We start from the raw sequence: 16,573 nt of genomic DNA, 5'->3' as shown, positions 1-16,573 counted from the left end.
ATAATAATAAAATACTATTTTTAACTAATTTCTTAGGAATGATCCTTCTTTATATCACAATATTGAAAAATTACAAAAATTAACTCAAAATATTTGTTAAAAAGAAACAACTTATTAATTTCAAACTTAATCCTGCTTAAAAAATTTTCTAAAGCATTTTTTTTGTTGTAATTTTAAACAGAAATATTTTATTTGGGATTGTTCAATGAAAAAAAAATGAAAATATGCCTTAAAACGGGGAAACTATACCTTAAAAAGATCACTGAAAAAATTCTAAACCATTAAAATCACTGCACTCCACACTCTAAAATGTATCTGTGCTCATTAAAACACAATGCATAGTAATTTTTCAATAATGCAGTTTATTGGTATTGAGTATGATGAATTAAATGACTTTGAGTCATGATAACTTGCTGTAATAACATTTAACCTAACATTAAAATTATAATCAGCAACGTTCAGATAAAAAGTAATTCATTTTAAAATAAGCTTAATTTCTAAGAGTAATTTGTTTTGAAATTATAGAATAGAAGACAAAAAAAAAGGTTCTTAATTTCAAAATGATAATTTTATACGGTAATTTCTAAAAGTATAAGTTAAAATTCAATATATAAAACTTATTTGCTTCTCTAAAATATAGCAAAGAACAGCATGGATACATCAAATATGTCTTGACATTGATCAATATGTCCTTAAGAAACATTTTGCTTTAAAATATTAATATAAATTTACGTTGATGGAAAATCTAATAATGTTCTAAAACCGACTAATAAATATTTGACAAATAAGTAAATACATGAAAATAACAGAAGTTTAATAAGCTTTATAACTTTAGTTTAATTATTCTTTGTGTTTTGTTTAAGAAATTTAGAATCACGATTTCAAAACAATAATAGGAATAACATGTATACACAATAAAATGCTACTTGGTTATCACGAACAAAAAACATTCTCTAAAATATAGCAAAGAACAGCATGGATACATCAAATATGTCTTGACATTGATCAATATGTCCTTAAGAAACATTTTGCTTTAAAATATTAATATAAATTTACGTTGATGGAAAATCTAATAATGTTCTAAAACCGACTAATAAATATTTAACAAATAAGTAAATACATGAAAATAACAGAAGTTTAATAAGCTTTATAACTTTAGTTTAATTATTCTTTGTGTTTTGTTTAAGAAATTTAGAATCACGATTTCAAAACAATAATAGGAATAACATGTATACACAATAAAATGCTACTTGGTTATCATGAACAAAAAAAGAAGAACCAATAAAATCAAACTTTTCCACTATTTATTTAATACACTTTTAAATGGAAAATAAAAAATAGTTCGTCTGCTGAAATTTCTCTAAAATTAAATTTTGATATAAGAAATTGTAAACTTCACTCTTATTTATTGCTATATGAAACTTTCATATAGAATTGTATGTCTCCAAACCGATTAAATGAAACAAACAGAAATGCCCAATAATTCTTTGTAAATTGAAACTAAAAGAAGATAGAAATTGGCTTTCAAAAGTTAAGGGTTCTTAACTTTTTAAAGTGAAAATTGATGTTGTTTATTGTTTTCAAAAACTATAAGTTTACCCACTTGAGAAATGAATTTTTATCTTATCTTACGAAGCTTTGACTTTTGATGAATTATGTATCTTACAAGATCTCTTTCAGGTTGATGTCACTGTAACCTTTCTTGATAGTGAATATATTTTAAGTTTATATGTTAAACTATTCTATATAAAGAAAATTCCATTTTTATAGAGATATCTTTATTAAATTTTTCTTCTCAAGTGATTTCAAAGAGGCTTCTGTTAGCCGTATAAAGAAAAACTTTTGTATGATAAACTAAAAATAAAACCGTCTCCGAGGTAGAGCCGTAATGCCTGCTAGGTTAAGCGTTTTGAACGAGTGTTCTTTCATAATAATAATAATAAATATATAAGTTTTTGTCGGTAGAAGAAATTTATTTTTATAAAGAACACACCGCTCTATAAAATTATAAAATTCCTGTATAAAATTTAACATTGTAACAATGCTCTATATGATTTTGCTCATTTATAACCTATATTATTCCTCAATAATTTTTTTTCACATTTATTCACTTTTGACTGATTGCATCTATAATGAGTCTTATCAATCTAATATTCATTGTGATTTACAGCTTTTGCAAACTTGAGGTGCCAAATAAACATCGAAACTTAGAACTGCTTTTCTTTGAAATAAACTTTATGAGTATGAGTATAATAAAGTGCGGCGTGCTCTCTGCTTTCGCTTATAGCACTGCGTTTCAATAGGTAAGGCTTAATTTAGCCTAAAAGATTTATTTGAGCTCTGAGGCTCTTCATCAAATTTGACATGCTACCACGAAGTCGAGAGTTAGTGGTTGAAAAAGCATAAACTTTATTTTATCATATGTTTTGAAATCGCTTTTAGCTCTTAATTTTAAAAGACTTGAATGTTTTATGTTGGTTGGTATTTCATCAGATAAGACTTCACTAGTAAAATTGCAAAAGATATGAAATTTTCAATGGTCACTGTCCAAATATTAACCATGAGATTCTACATATATGATTCTGAACTAATTTTTAAAAAAAAAGAACATATAAAACTTAACTATCGCAACTTTAAGAGATTTTAATTTATCTATATATAACCCATAATTTATAACAATAAAATGTGGAATTTCTTCCATACGTGAGGTTTAGCTAGAATCAATCAAAAGTTGAAATCGGCCAATAAATATTTCCCTTAATCAAATGAATAAATGTAATTAGATTATTTTAGTTTTTTCCGTTCTTCCTTTTTTTTAATTTTAAACACTGTTCCAAATAATTACAGTAATGCTATAATTCCAAGAAAACTTAGTTGAAAAATTAATTCAACTTATCCCATTATTGAGTAATATATAATATTACAACTTTACCAGTATTATAAATATGAAGACGCCGAGGAAAGGTTTATTAGCTTCTTCAGCTTCAAAACAGTCTTTGTGGAATATATTGTTTGTATAATGAAAACTGAATTCAAATTAAATTTAATTACAAATGTTAATAGAACTGTAAAAAAATGAACTATAAGTTTAACAAAGCATACTTTATTTATCTATTTATCTTTAAAGCATCCTATCTCTGACAATGCTTCACAGTAAACATTTCGCTTCAGTAAAATATACGCAGCTGAAATATCCCGCATTTAAATGAAACACTTGTTGTAAATTTTGTAATTAAACTAACGATCATTATCACTGTTTTTAGTACATTCAAATTACAATTTCTCCAAGTAGGTTAGTGAACTTATACTAATTCCATTTCTACATTAAAAGCGGGAAAGTTATTTAAAATCAACCTCAAAGTGTTAAATATAATCGTCTGCTTCAGTTCAAAATCTTTTACTTAAAATATCGTTTGCAATTTTATTATTTAATACTACATTGGTTGCAAAAAGATGAAAAAATTTTCGTTAAAACAAATTTTTTAAAACATATTTAAAGTGTAAAATATAATCGCCTGCCTTAGTTTCAAATATTTAATAGATTTATTTAGAATATAAACTTAATAATAGATTTATTTGGAATATTATTAACTATAATTTAAATAGAATATAATAATAAATTTATTTAGAATATTTAAAAGTTGATTTATAACCACAAAGAAATATGCAAAGAGTTTCCAAATAGCTTTCAGGTTGTCACTTAACTGAATGAGTTAGTTAAAAAATATTTTTATTCAAAACTAGTTCAATCTGAATAAGCAATTCTTTACAACGCTCAGTATTTACTTTTAAAAGTTTGTGCGTGAACTACGATATTTAAACGATATAGTGTGATAAATTTTTCTTAAATAAATATTGCTGTTTTAATTAAAAATATAAGCTTGAATAAAAGTTTTAAAATTAAAACTCAGAAAAAATTTAAAATTCATTAACTTTTCGCTCAATTTCTAATCATTTTTTCAAATAATTGTTTAAAGTAAATAAGCACTTATTAAACTAAAAAAGCAAACAATTATAAATTATTTAAATTTAAACAAATTCTCAACTTACTCTTCCAACTTAATAACTTAAAAGAAAGAAAAATTTTACCTCTTAAGCAATCAAAAATGTGAGAAGTTTGAGAACAAGAATCTCTAACTCAGTTGGAAATATAATTATGTAAACAACATTAATTAAAAAGTAGCAGCCGTTTATTTAAATTTTTCTATGAATATTTAAAGCTAGTTGAAATCATAATGAAATCTAATTGCGTTTAAAAACTCTAAATAAGTTAATTACTTTTGTTTTCAATGCACTACTTCAAAACGGAAATTACTTTAATGAGAACTTTAGGAAGAATTTTTAATATTCTTATCAAGAAAAGCAGTTTTGCTTTTCCACAAAAAAATTCTAAATTAAAACGATTTATTTTTTTTAGTATTTTTGTCAGAAGTAATGCAAAAATTTAACTGAAACAGCAAACGACGGTTGAAAAAATAAATAAATTAACTATTCCTCATTAAATCCACAAAACTAAGCTTGAAAATCAAATAAAAATCAAACAAGAGAATAAAATGCGTGAGAAGAAGTAAAGAAAATCGTTTTTAAGACAAAAAGGGATATTAAAATGAAAGAGATTTCCTAGACCTTTTTTAAGAATTTCCAAAATTCTATTTAGTATTAAAACTAAAGTATTGGCTGGTAAAATGAAGACGCATGAGATAAGAAAATGCGGAAGAATAACATCTTTAATGGTGTTTTTTTTTCTTGCTTTATTTGCTTCATATTTTATTTTTGTTTTATAACTGTGATTTCTCTTAATATAACAGAATTTTCGAAAATCACTTAAGCCATGAGAACTATTTAATGCTCATTTTCGAAATAATTTTTCTGGAAGAGTAATATTGAATTCTAAATAGCTATTTTAAATAAAATATTTAAAAAAAATAATAATGAAAAAAAAAGCCTTTTCACTCGGTTTCTCTAAAGCAGAGTAGCTGAAATAAAAAAAAATAAAAAAAAGACTTTTTCAAATGGCTCGATTATAAATATTTATAACTCTAGATCAATCCACATAAAAAGGAAAAATTTGAAATTCTTGCAGAAATATTTTCGTACAAAAACATAGATTTAACTTAAATGTCGCAATTTTTTTTAACATTAGTTTTTACGTTAACAACAATATCTGAAATATGATAGTTTGATATTTTGCGTTTTTACGCTTTTTATCGTTTAAAATTTTACATCCTGCATAATTTTTGTATTTTTTGCTAAATATTAATGGAAATAGTACAATGCACCCCAAAGTAATGGGAAAAACATCAAAGTTTTAAAAAAGAAAGTTTTATATTTAGATTTTAAACTGTATTATAATTCTTATTATTTGTATGACTCAAATTTATTATAAATTGTTAACATTTACAATCTGCATTAACGGCTTTTGTTAACTTACCTTAACACTTTATTGCGACAATAGAGTGCCTATGTCCTACCTTCTGCTCTCAGAGTTACCTCACTTCTCTAAAAAAAACGCGAACTCTTTTAAAAAGTGTTTATTTTGCTTTAAAAAAATATAATTTCTGGCAATCAATAACAATACTCACTAGCACAACAACACTCAGTTAGTATTTCTGGAAGACGAGTTAACTCGTCCACCGAGATGAAGCAGTCAAATATGTTCAATTATATAAAAACCTGCTTTCTACGCTATCAATTTTAAAACCCAGAGTGTTGTTTTATAGAAAAATTCATCTTTCCAAAATGTGAATTTTTAAGAGTAGCATTATCTGGCCGGAATATGTAATAAAACTCATTTAAACACCTGAACATGATAACTTATTTAAATTAATTTTTTTTTTAACTCTAAGGAAGAATATTTCGATATTCGACTCAAAAAAGGGTTAAATAAGGGTTGAAAAGTTCTTTGAAAATCCACCGATTTTCGCATTATTTTAGGTTGTTTACGTGTTAAATTATTAGTTATACGCTAAGTATTTAAATTTATTTTGTTAAATATTCTTAATTGATCATTTAGCATTCGTTTTCTATCTTATCTCACGTCGGAGATGGTAATAATTTTAATACCTCTGTTACGTACTATGCTGAAATGTCCCGAACTCATACTTATGGTGGTTTGCGTGATTTAATAGCCGCCGGACAGATTTTAAATTATTACTAAAATTCAATACGTAGAGAAATTGGACAACATCTCGGACATATCTTGAAAATTGAAACCAAAGACTACAACAGCAGTATACTTCCAAGCGGGCAACAGCCAGTGTGTATATATATATATGAATACATTATTGATTAAAAATAAAATCTTGATAACAAATGTCAACAGGATTAAAACAGGTCTTAGGCAGGGAAGGAGGGTGCAAAATTTATTTATTTATTATTAGCCAGAGAAAGTTTATCAAAGAGTGGTCACGAAATGTTATGCTCCTCATTATATGTTAGGGATAATCTTGCAAAGTTAATCTGTAAAATGTTTCATTTTAGGGAATAAGGGAAATCTTAGTAATTGTAATTGGTTTATTAAATAGGTCGCTCGATTCCTACAAAGAGCAAAGGGGAAAATGTCTTGCTTTTAATTGATGCATGCTTGAGCTAAAAATAAATTAAAAGACAGGATGTGAATTTAAAAGTGTAAGAAAGCATTTCGTTTTGAATAATAAATTAAGAAAAGGATATTCAGAAAAGGAATAACATAAAAAGATTAATTGAAACTTCCACGTTACATCCTCCCTCCCCGAAGTTTTTTTTTAACAATTATCTAGTTTTTTTTTTTTTTTTTTTTTTTTTAGAAATTATCCATTTGCAAAACTTTTTTCCCTGTGATAGAAGTACAATTTAAATGTAAAGAATCAAATTTTTAACAAGATATAAAGTAATATGAATTATAAAAAACACACATTTGTACGCATGTTAAAAATAATAACATAATTAAAGTGTTATAGGAAAAAAAATTTCTGGTAGCGCTACCAGCAAATTTAAGAGTTTTTGTGACTTCAATTTTATCAGTTTATCAAAGTCATTTGTTCGAAAATCACAATAAGGTTATTCACCATGAAGTAATTATTCCTCACACTAACACAATTTAAGTAAACTTTTCAATCAGGATGATAAAATTTATAATTTTTTTTTAAATATGCAAATATTCATAATCATGGAAGAAAAATATGAAAATACAAGTGATATGAGACATAAAAAGACAAATTGAAAATTTTTATCAAAAAAATTCAATCTGAAATTTTATTTCAGTATTGTATGATTTGTTTGGAGAAAAAAAAATTGACACTGTGATCGTTATTCTGAAGTTTAAGACTTCAGTATTTAATTTTTATTTCAACGAAAAAAATGACACTTGTAAGTCTGATGTTAATCTTACTTTTTGAGGTTCAATACTTATTGTCTCTATATCATATTTATCTTTAGCAAAAATATCTGAAAAATCTTCTAAAATTCCTGAGGTTGGGAATTTTTTCATTATCTTAAATTTGCATAATTCCGTCAACAGGATCTTGACAATGCGGCCCCACGTTATCACAATCAGTCTCAAGAATCTTAGAAAATTCAAGATTATTTTCAGTTTTGCAATTTAAATCTTTATTTTTAGTCTATTTTTTCTCTTCTTTAAATTCACTTTACTTACACATTCTTGTTATTCTCATTTATTTATTTATTTATTTTATGTCCAAAATTTTCTTTCCTTTCTTTCTTACTTTAATTTTCGTTTCTTTCTACTTTCTCTATATTTATTTATACTTTTTTTTTATTGGTATCTTTATTGCAATCATTAACTAGGATTTCAGGAAAAATGTGTAAGGATGAATTGCTTTTACAATCAGAAAATGTGATCAGTCTCCTCAGATTTTACATTACAATCCGTTTAACACAATCAATCACTAATTGTAATCTAAAGAAGCAACCTTTCAAATTTAATATAGTATAAGGTAAATCAGTTTTTAAAATTTGACTGACCTAACTATTTTCCTTTATATATATATATATATATATATATATATATATATATATATATATATATATATATATATATATATATATATATATATATATATATATATATATATATATATATATATATATATATATATATATATATATATATATATATATATATATATATATATATATATATATATATATATATAAAAGGATTACAAAATGGGGAGATGGGAAGAATAGAATGAAGAATAATGACGTTTCAAGAAAGTTACTCTTTTTCCTTAATCTGATTTTTTAAAAATAGATGGGGACAGTTGCCTATTTAACAAAATCAACACAAACTTCAAAATTTTGAAAAATCCTATTTTTATACAGTATTAAACTTTTTTTCATAAAATCAAACCTTGTTTCCAACTAATCAGAAAAGGGGGAAAAACTATCTTATGCACGCATCACGTACGCATGAGGACACTTTTAAATTATGACATACATGCTGCTATATCGCGTCAGATTTATTTGATAAATCTTTCTTCGCTGTAACTTGCAATATAGCGTTAGAAGCTACTTTTAATTAGAAAATGCAAATTAGTATGTTTCAGTTCGTTAGTCGAGTTAATTAGTTGTGGGTCAGAAATTCGAAAAGAGAATAAATTTCAAAATTGGAACAAATATGTCAGAATACAAACAGATTTCATCAGCGATGCTTACACATTCGGAAAATTTTTCATCTTATCGAGTTATATTTAAGAAGTATAATAACTTATCATGACACATTTCATTGTAGGTGTATAAATAAAAGGTTGAAAACGCGTACATCCTGTAAGATATTAATTAATTTTTCAACTAATTTTACAAACATACCCGAAAGCAATTCAACAACCTTGTATTTAAAGGCACATAAATATTTTTTTCAATGTATGGACTCAGGTAGGGCAGTAATCATTAAAAAAAAACTCATAAAAACAGGCTGTAACTTCGTTAGGATGTACCCAGAGCAATATGTCTAAAAAAAAGTTTTGAAAAAAAAAGTTATATTTTGTTTAATTTAATATAATAAGATATCAAATGAATTTATTTTAGTTTCTTGCCTTCATTTTTTTGTAATGAACATAAAGTATGAAATCTAATTATTTTCGAATGCAAATTCATGTGACTACCTCAAGTTTATAATTTTTTATGTACACATGTTTTTAATTTGATATTATGATTAATTATTTGATGTTTTGCATAAGTAGTTATGTCAAATAATAATATCCCAGTTTTTACCTTTGTTGAATGAAGATTTCATTGGTATCATTACAGCTACAAGAAGACTTTTATTAATAAATGTAAAATTTTGTTAGTCAAAATTTCCAATCACTTTCCGAATAACTTGGGTATTCTAATTTCAACTGCAGCTTTGCGTCTGAGAACAATATAAGTTTTAATCTTTTTCTGACCAACACAAACAGCATTTGTCTCTATTATTTAATTTGAAATTTGTCGTGATTAAATGTTTTGACCACACCTTTTGACTAGCTTGTGTATTTAAATTTTAATTGGAGTTCTGTGTTGGATGAGGATACAAGTATCCGTCGTTTTCCGAACAGCTCTTAACAGATTTATTTTAGCAATTTCAACGTCTAAGGAGAACTTAATGCAAATCGAAATTTCTATCTACTTCCAACAAGGTATCGTGCTCAAAATTCCAACTAGTGCCGGAATTTAATATTGTTTTTTAAATAATGCGAATAAAATTAATGGCTATATTATCACTACTTTATTTATCGAAACTTAAATAGGAAAACATAAAACTAAAGTAAAAATTTTAAAAATTACTTTTTTTAAATATTATATATTGGAAAAATGTTTTAACTTTTATCTGACTGAAATGGGTATCAAGTATTAACTCACATAGATCGCATCATTTAAATGTATATTAAACGTTTTTAAACTCGGTACTATTTTAACCCGTGCGTTTTTGATAAACTAAGGTCAGAGTTTTACATTAGATTGTATTATACCAAGCGCTAAAACAAATTTAAAACAGAAATTGATTATCGGTAAAAAAAAAATTTAAGAAAAGTAAAAGAAATTAAATAATGATTTTGCTTCCTTTCACTATTTTAATTCAATTTGTTAACTCTGATGTCAAAGTAGACAATTAAAAAAAGTCCATCCATTTAATTTACAACCAGAATAATAAAAAGGCTCTTAAATCGAAACTATATAGAGTCTATCTCTTCTCCAGCCTTATTCAGCAGCCACTTTTAGCGAGATATGTCTGCTCTAGGCGAAAAAGAACGCAATTAGAGCTCTTAGGTTTAGAAAGACGCTTCTCGCCCAGAACATTTGCTTCTTTCAACAGACTTACAAAATTCATTTATATAAAAATAGTTCCAAGTAAAAAGATTTTCAATGCTTTTTTTTTAAATTATTATTTTTTAATAAGAGTCAAAACATATTGAATTGTAAAGTAAACGCAAACTTTTATACCACTTTAAACTATATAAATTTATATGACAAGTTTTAAAAAGCCATATGCTTACAATTATATTTCTCAAGAACTATTGACTATTGATTTGATCAAACTTTGTATTTTGTCACTTAAATTAGATTGTTAAAAATGATGTATCTTACTATTGAAATTGGTTTCAACTCTTAATAAATTAAATATTAAAAAAAAAACTTTTAAATAATATTTTGCCAGGAATCGTGAATTATCTTTGGACAAACTTAATTTAAAATTGTGTGCAAAAATTTTTCGATTTGCTTAAATTCTCGAAATATAGTGAAATAAGCGAAAAGTGAAATTAACATTCAGGGACCTAAATTTTCGATTAATGATTTTTTTTTCGACTTCCTTCTCTCCTGACCAAACTATCTGGTCCATATTTTCTAAATAGCGACTACCCCAAATTTTGATAATCAAAAATCCAAATCCCTCGAAAAACAGGTATCAGTAAGAAAGTTCAGAGTTATATTCAGAGAAAGCACTCTTTTTGTCTGATTCTATATTCTAACTAATAATTTGCATGCTTAAGGTCAACCCTTCGAGCCATTATGTTTGGCGCTTAGTTCTATAAAATCCGATCATTCGAATAAACGCTATTCAGGATATCTTATTTTATTTTGCGCTGAGAAAGCAATTTCAAGGGTTGGTGAGCGAAAGCGGAAAATCGGTGGAGTCCATTAGCCATTCAGTTTAGAAAAAGTTGTTTCGGGCAGTATTACTTTGGTAAATCATGTTTTCAAAACTTCAATTATTTTCCAGGCTCCATCAAAACTCGATGATCAAGAAACGGTTGTCTATTCTGATCAACTGGAGAGTACAAGCCTTGCCCTGCGGTTCCGATTAAAACCAGATGTCTTGCATAATGGGAAAGTAATATTAAAATGTGTAGCTACTATTAATCATATAACATCAGCCACCACAAAAGAAATTAGAGCATCTGGTAAGTTTTCAGTGTCTTAAGTCAAAATTTTCTTTATCCAAATTCAATTTATCTTGATAGCTCTATGAACAAAAAAGATAAACCACCATTAATGAATTCAAACTTTTGCGCAATCAAACAGTATATATATATATATATATATATATATATATATATATATATATATATATATATATATATATATATATATATATATATATATATATATATATATATATATATATATATATATATATATATATATATATATATATATATATATATATATATATATATATATATATATATATATATATATATATATATATATATATATATATATATATATACAGGGTGCCCCACTTAAACAAAGCCATCTTAATTTTTTGGCTTAATTGGACGAAAAGCAAAGGAAACCAATGTGAACTCCGAACATGTATATTATGTAAGTATGTAGCCAAATGCATATTTAAAAGGAGTAACTCACTCCCTGCTACACCTGGAGAGAAAAAAAATCAAATAAGTAAAAAAGGAGGGACAAAAAGTGTCTCATCGAAATAATAGTCATTTCCAATTACAGTCAAAATACTCGCCATGTTTATATATGAAATAGGCAGGACCGGATTAACCTATAGGCACACTAGGCACGTGCCTAGGGCCTACGAAATTCAGGGGCCTACGAAAAACGTGGGAGAAAAAAATTTGTTGACAAAAATAATTTAGCTTTAAAAACAACAAGTGTATTTTGCACAAAATTATGAAGATACAAATAAAAATATAATATTTTTCGGTAATAAATTATTTTGCAGAATCTTATGATCTAATATATTACTTTTTTGCGATTTTTGGATTCAACAAAATCTTGTATTATGCTGTCGAATTCCAAATTACGCAAAATGTCGTATTCAATAGACATAAGTGCGAGCGATGCCAAACGATCTTGATTCATTGTTGTAAATTAAAATCCATATTAATAAAAATGTTAAAAAAAATATGCAAGAAAATTTTAGCATATATTTTGAAAAGAGAGGAGGAGTGGGGAAGGAGGGGAGGGCCCAAAAACGGCTATGCCTAGGGCCTACGAAAGGTATAATCCGGCTCTGGAAATAGGCAATGCCTATTACTTACAAAACTTCTTACATTTACTAATGCCTGGATCCCAATACCAGTACAGTAACATCAATATTATGCCAGATTTCATTGATGACATCCTTCAATTTTGCCATAGAATGAAATAGTACTTTTTTGATATATATAGTCCTACCTACTGAGGATATCCCCCACCTTTTCTGGGGTATTCCTGTTAAGAAAAAGAACAAGCGATTCGTGAGAAGCACCCTGTTAACAAACAACCGTCATTGTGAAGATTTTTTTCCCACGTAAATTGTGGCATAATCCAACTGAAAAACTTGGTTTGATCCACCAATTCTCTCAACAAATGGCATACTTTCTAGCATTTTTTTTTTTTTTTTTTTTCCTTTTCGTAATCTGCAGCTTTTTACATATGGCCTAGGGCAAAAAAAGTAAAATTAATTTTCCACCATTGACAAAATCTTTCCACACCATTAGAGTCTCCAAATTCTACATCGAATTTAAAAAATGCGAAAATACAAATCATGATGCGTAATTTTTAGATCAAGATGCATAATTTTAAAATCACGCGATATTACAACAGCAAAAACGAATCACGACATTGGATTTTAAGCTCGCGTAGGGTTTTAAAAGCTCGTAAATACAAATCGCGATATTGGTTTTTTAAATTTCGTAAATAAGAATCGCAATGTACAATATTTAAATTGCCTGAATAAGAATAACAACATTCAACTTTTAAATCTGGTAAATACAATATAATAAAATGTTTGATAATAAAATCGCGATTTTAAAAATGCAAAAATACAAAACACGATATTAGATTTTTAAATCTCGTAAATACGAGTCATAATGTACGATACTTAAAAAGCGTAAATAAGAATTGCAATGCGCAACTTTTGAATCAGGTAAATACGAAAATCGATGATTGATATTAAAATCGCGTGAATAAAAATCGAGATATTTGCAGAGTCTGGACTTGGGATTTCTAAAAGGCTTGTTTGAATTGTTTTTTGTTTACACAATAAAAAAAAATTTACAAGATTAATTGAATGAGCAAATAAATATTTTCACCGCAAATCCACCTCTATTTTTTTTCGCTTTTTTTGTTTGCTTTCACTCCAGAATACAAGAAGCAGCGACGTCTAAATTACGAAAATACGAGCTATCCCGCCGACGGATAAAAAATACGGAAAATCTTATTTTCTGTGCGTGAAATCGGGGAAAATAGCTAATATAAGTAAACATGCGGAAGGGTTAGCAGCTAGGACGTAGTTTGAATTTTCTGTTTTTCTTTGAAAATCGTAAATAAATATAATTATTTGACTTCAACGACTGAATTTTTTTTAAAAAAAAACGGGATATTTATAAATAAATAAAAAAACGAAACTTTTAGAGAATCTGAGTTTTTGATAAAAAGGCTGAAATTCGAGAGACAAAAGCGAAAAAAATCTCATCGCTGTATAAAGGTCAACCAGTTTTATCCTAAGGAAATGATTTTTAGAGAAACTTCAGAGGGAGGAATGAGGACTTCAATAATTTCGCTCCGCGGAAAATAAAATTCCTCATAAATATTTTAACTTGTGCAAAAAAAAAATTCAGCGGAAATTAGCGGGAAAAATCTGATAAAAAGCGGAAATCCGCGAATCCGCGGAAGAATCTCATCCCTGCAATTGGATACCGGCAATTAATCAGGTTCGACACCTACGCGTGACATCGCTTACAAGTATCCAATTAAATCTTATCCGAAAATTGATTCAACGTGAATAATAAACTAAATCAAATATCTGCAATGCTATTACGTCAAGCACAACCATGTGATTTCAGCTGTCTTCTCGAGTTACAAGTACCCAATTATGCACAGTATCAATTCAGTTTCTTGCTCTGATTTTACTTTTAAATACGAATAAATATGAATGACAGAATTTCCACCTTTACTATCTAAAACTTAAATAACTACTACCTATTAGGTATATCGACTTTAGTGATTTCATTCGATTCAGAGTAAAAAATTACAACGGTAATATATCACGTGCCTAGATAGCTAAGGGTATTATGACCTCTCGCCTTATTAAAATATCGGTGGGAGTACTTAGCCGAATACGCTTCGTACACAGGTACTCGTGGCCTGAATGAGATTTCACTGTAAAAAAGCGTGCGACAGTCAACGTGCTAAAGGCTTCTTTTCCAGCCAATTTCTTACTAGTCTAGTTTTGGGGGAGGTAGTTAATGACCTTGAAAGTTGTGCAAAAGTTTCAGTTTTTTCTTTCTTATTGTTAAGTCATGCCAAATGTAAACAACACACAAGTTGATTTTTTAGGTACTACTCATTACTATGTATTCTCAGAAATATATACCTTTGTGTTTTACTGTTGGCACAAGTAGATTTTGAAGGACTAAGTCTAAGAGAATAACTTTATTTCGAAGATTTTTTAATGTCCTTTGATCTTCGATGCGAAAGTCCACTGAAAGTATTTGGCACTTAGTTCTTAGTATGAATGTAGTAGAGCACAAAATAATGCTCAGTTCACTCACAAACAGTATTACCACATGTAAACAGATGTTTTTTTTCTCCAAAATTCTAGTCTTCCGTTTTGACTACCTAAAACATTGAGAAAAACATGCGTCTATCAGTTTTACATAAAGAACGTGTCTTGAAATTTCTACAAAATCAAAAATGTCAGGCATTTAACCCTGCCAGATTCTTTAAAAAACTGGCTCTTAAATCCTGAATGAATATAAGAAATTGCTTGCTTAGTACATGAAACTTACATTAATATTATCTGGCACAATCGCAAGAAAACAGCCCTTTTATTTCAAATTGAATCCTTAAAGCAACATGTTCAAAAGAATCTTAACAATTTAGAATAAATCCATTTAACGCTTCTAACAAATTTGCTCATACCACAGTGGGCATAATATGTAAGTACCGTTATACACTATTTAAAATATCACATACTTATAATTTATTTATTTTTTAAAAATTAGCAAAAGCACTATAACATAAATACCAGATACTTTGAAGACAATTTGATGCTTTGATATTTATATATAACTTTTACAAAATTATTTAACTGGTTGCGATAGCATTAAACGTCTCACATCTGTATGACAAGAACTGAACAATTTTTATGGACATTTGGTATGAAAGGCACAAACAGCAATGGGTTTTCACTGAACCCCGTGAGATTTTCCTGATTTGCACTAGTAATCAATTCAAATATGCTAAATTTTTTTAAACAGGGTAAAAGTTGGTTCAATGATTGATTTAAGCATTATTTCTAAACACTGCATGATTGGAGAAATATAAAACTGCCTTATGACTTAAAACTTTTCTTTTTTGTTTTGTTTTTGTTACAGGTCAACCTCATATTGATTGTACTTCCTGGCTAACTTTGGTTACATTCACCATAGGATTCATTTTACAAGAATTACTTTTCTCAGGAAACTTTTTCCAATGAAAAAATATCTGTTTAGTGTTGATTGTACATAAATTTACCATTTAAAATGAATGTATGGATTATATTTGCTACAAATTACTTTTATATCTCACATTTCTATGAAATACATAATCAGGTTACGAAATTTTATCAAAATTAAACGTTAAAAAAGCAACATTCTTTTACACTTGATTTCAACAGAACCTCCAACTTTTGATGTTTCAAAGTAAAAATTTATCTAAATAAAAAGTCATTGTAACATTTGTCGTCCTTGTAATAAGCAATTTCATTAAAATATCTGTTGTTTTGTTTCTTCTTGTATTAAATGTTAACACAGTAGGCCTCAAACAGCTTGGAAGGCAAAATAAATAGGAATTTTTCTAAGTCAAATCATACATTCTTGTGCAGTTCTTACTCGATAAAGGCTATCACTCCCTGCTACACAAACATAATTAGTGTGTTGGACATAGAACTAATTGGTCAGTTCACCAGCACAGAGGTTTTGGAGTCAGCTTCAAACTGTTCTGACAAAAACAATTAGCGACCGTGAAGAATAAATTTTAGTATTTTGTATGAATTGTATCAATCAAAAATTCAACAGTAAAACAATTAACCATTAACCGTGAAGAATAAATTTTAAAAGAAATAATGCAAAGGGAAAAAAACTTAACATTAGGAAAATTA

The 16,573-nt window shown here is 27.3% G+C and overlaps 1 protein-coding gene across 1 annotated transcript in view; it reads left to right on the top strand.

Moving 5' to 3' along the window:
- Positions 1 to 16,199, top strand: part of LOC107441971 (cell adhesion molecule 2) — an 87,312-nt gene extending 71,113 nt beyond the window's left edge. Inside the window, exons 6-7 of the mRNA XM_016055390.4 lie at positions 11,201 to 11,381; positions 15,810 to 16,199. Coding sequence (XP_015910876.2) covers positions 11,201 to 11,381; positions 15,810 to 15,910 — 282 coding nt within the window. The 3' untranslated portion in view covers positions 15,911 to 16,199. The remainder of the gene's footprint in view (positions 1 to 11,200; positions 11,382 to 15,809) is intronic.
- The last annotated feature ends 374 nt before the right edge of the window (positions 16,200 to 16,573 follow it).

The sequence above is a fragment of the Parasteatoda tepidariorum genome, chromosome 3 (genome assembly GCF_982258835.1).
Source record: "Parasteatoda tepidariorum strain Cologne lab strain chromosome 3, Ptep-v5.0, whole genome shotgun sequence".
NCBI lineage: Eukaryota > Metazoa > Arthropoda > Arachnida > Araneae > Theridiidae > Parasteatoda > Parasteatoda tepidariorum.
This window is presented reverse-complemented; position numbering and strand designations above follow the sequence as displayed.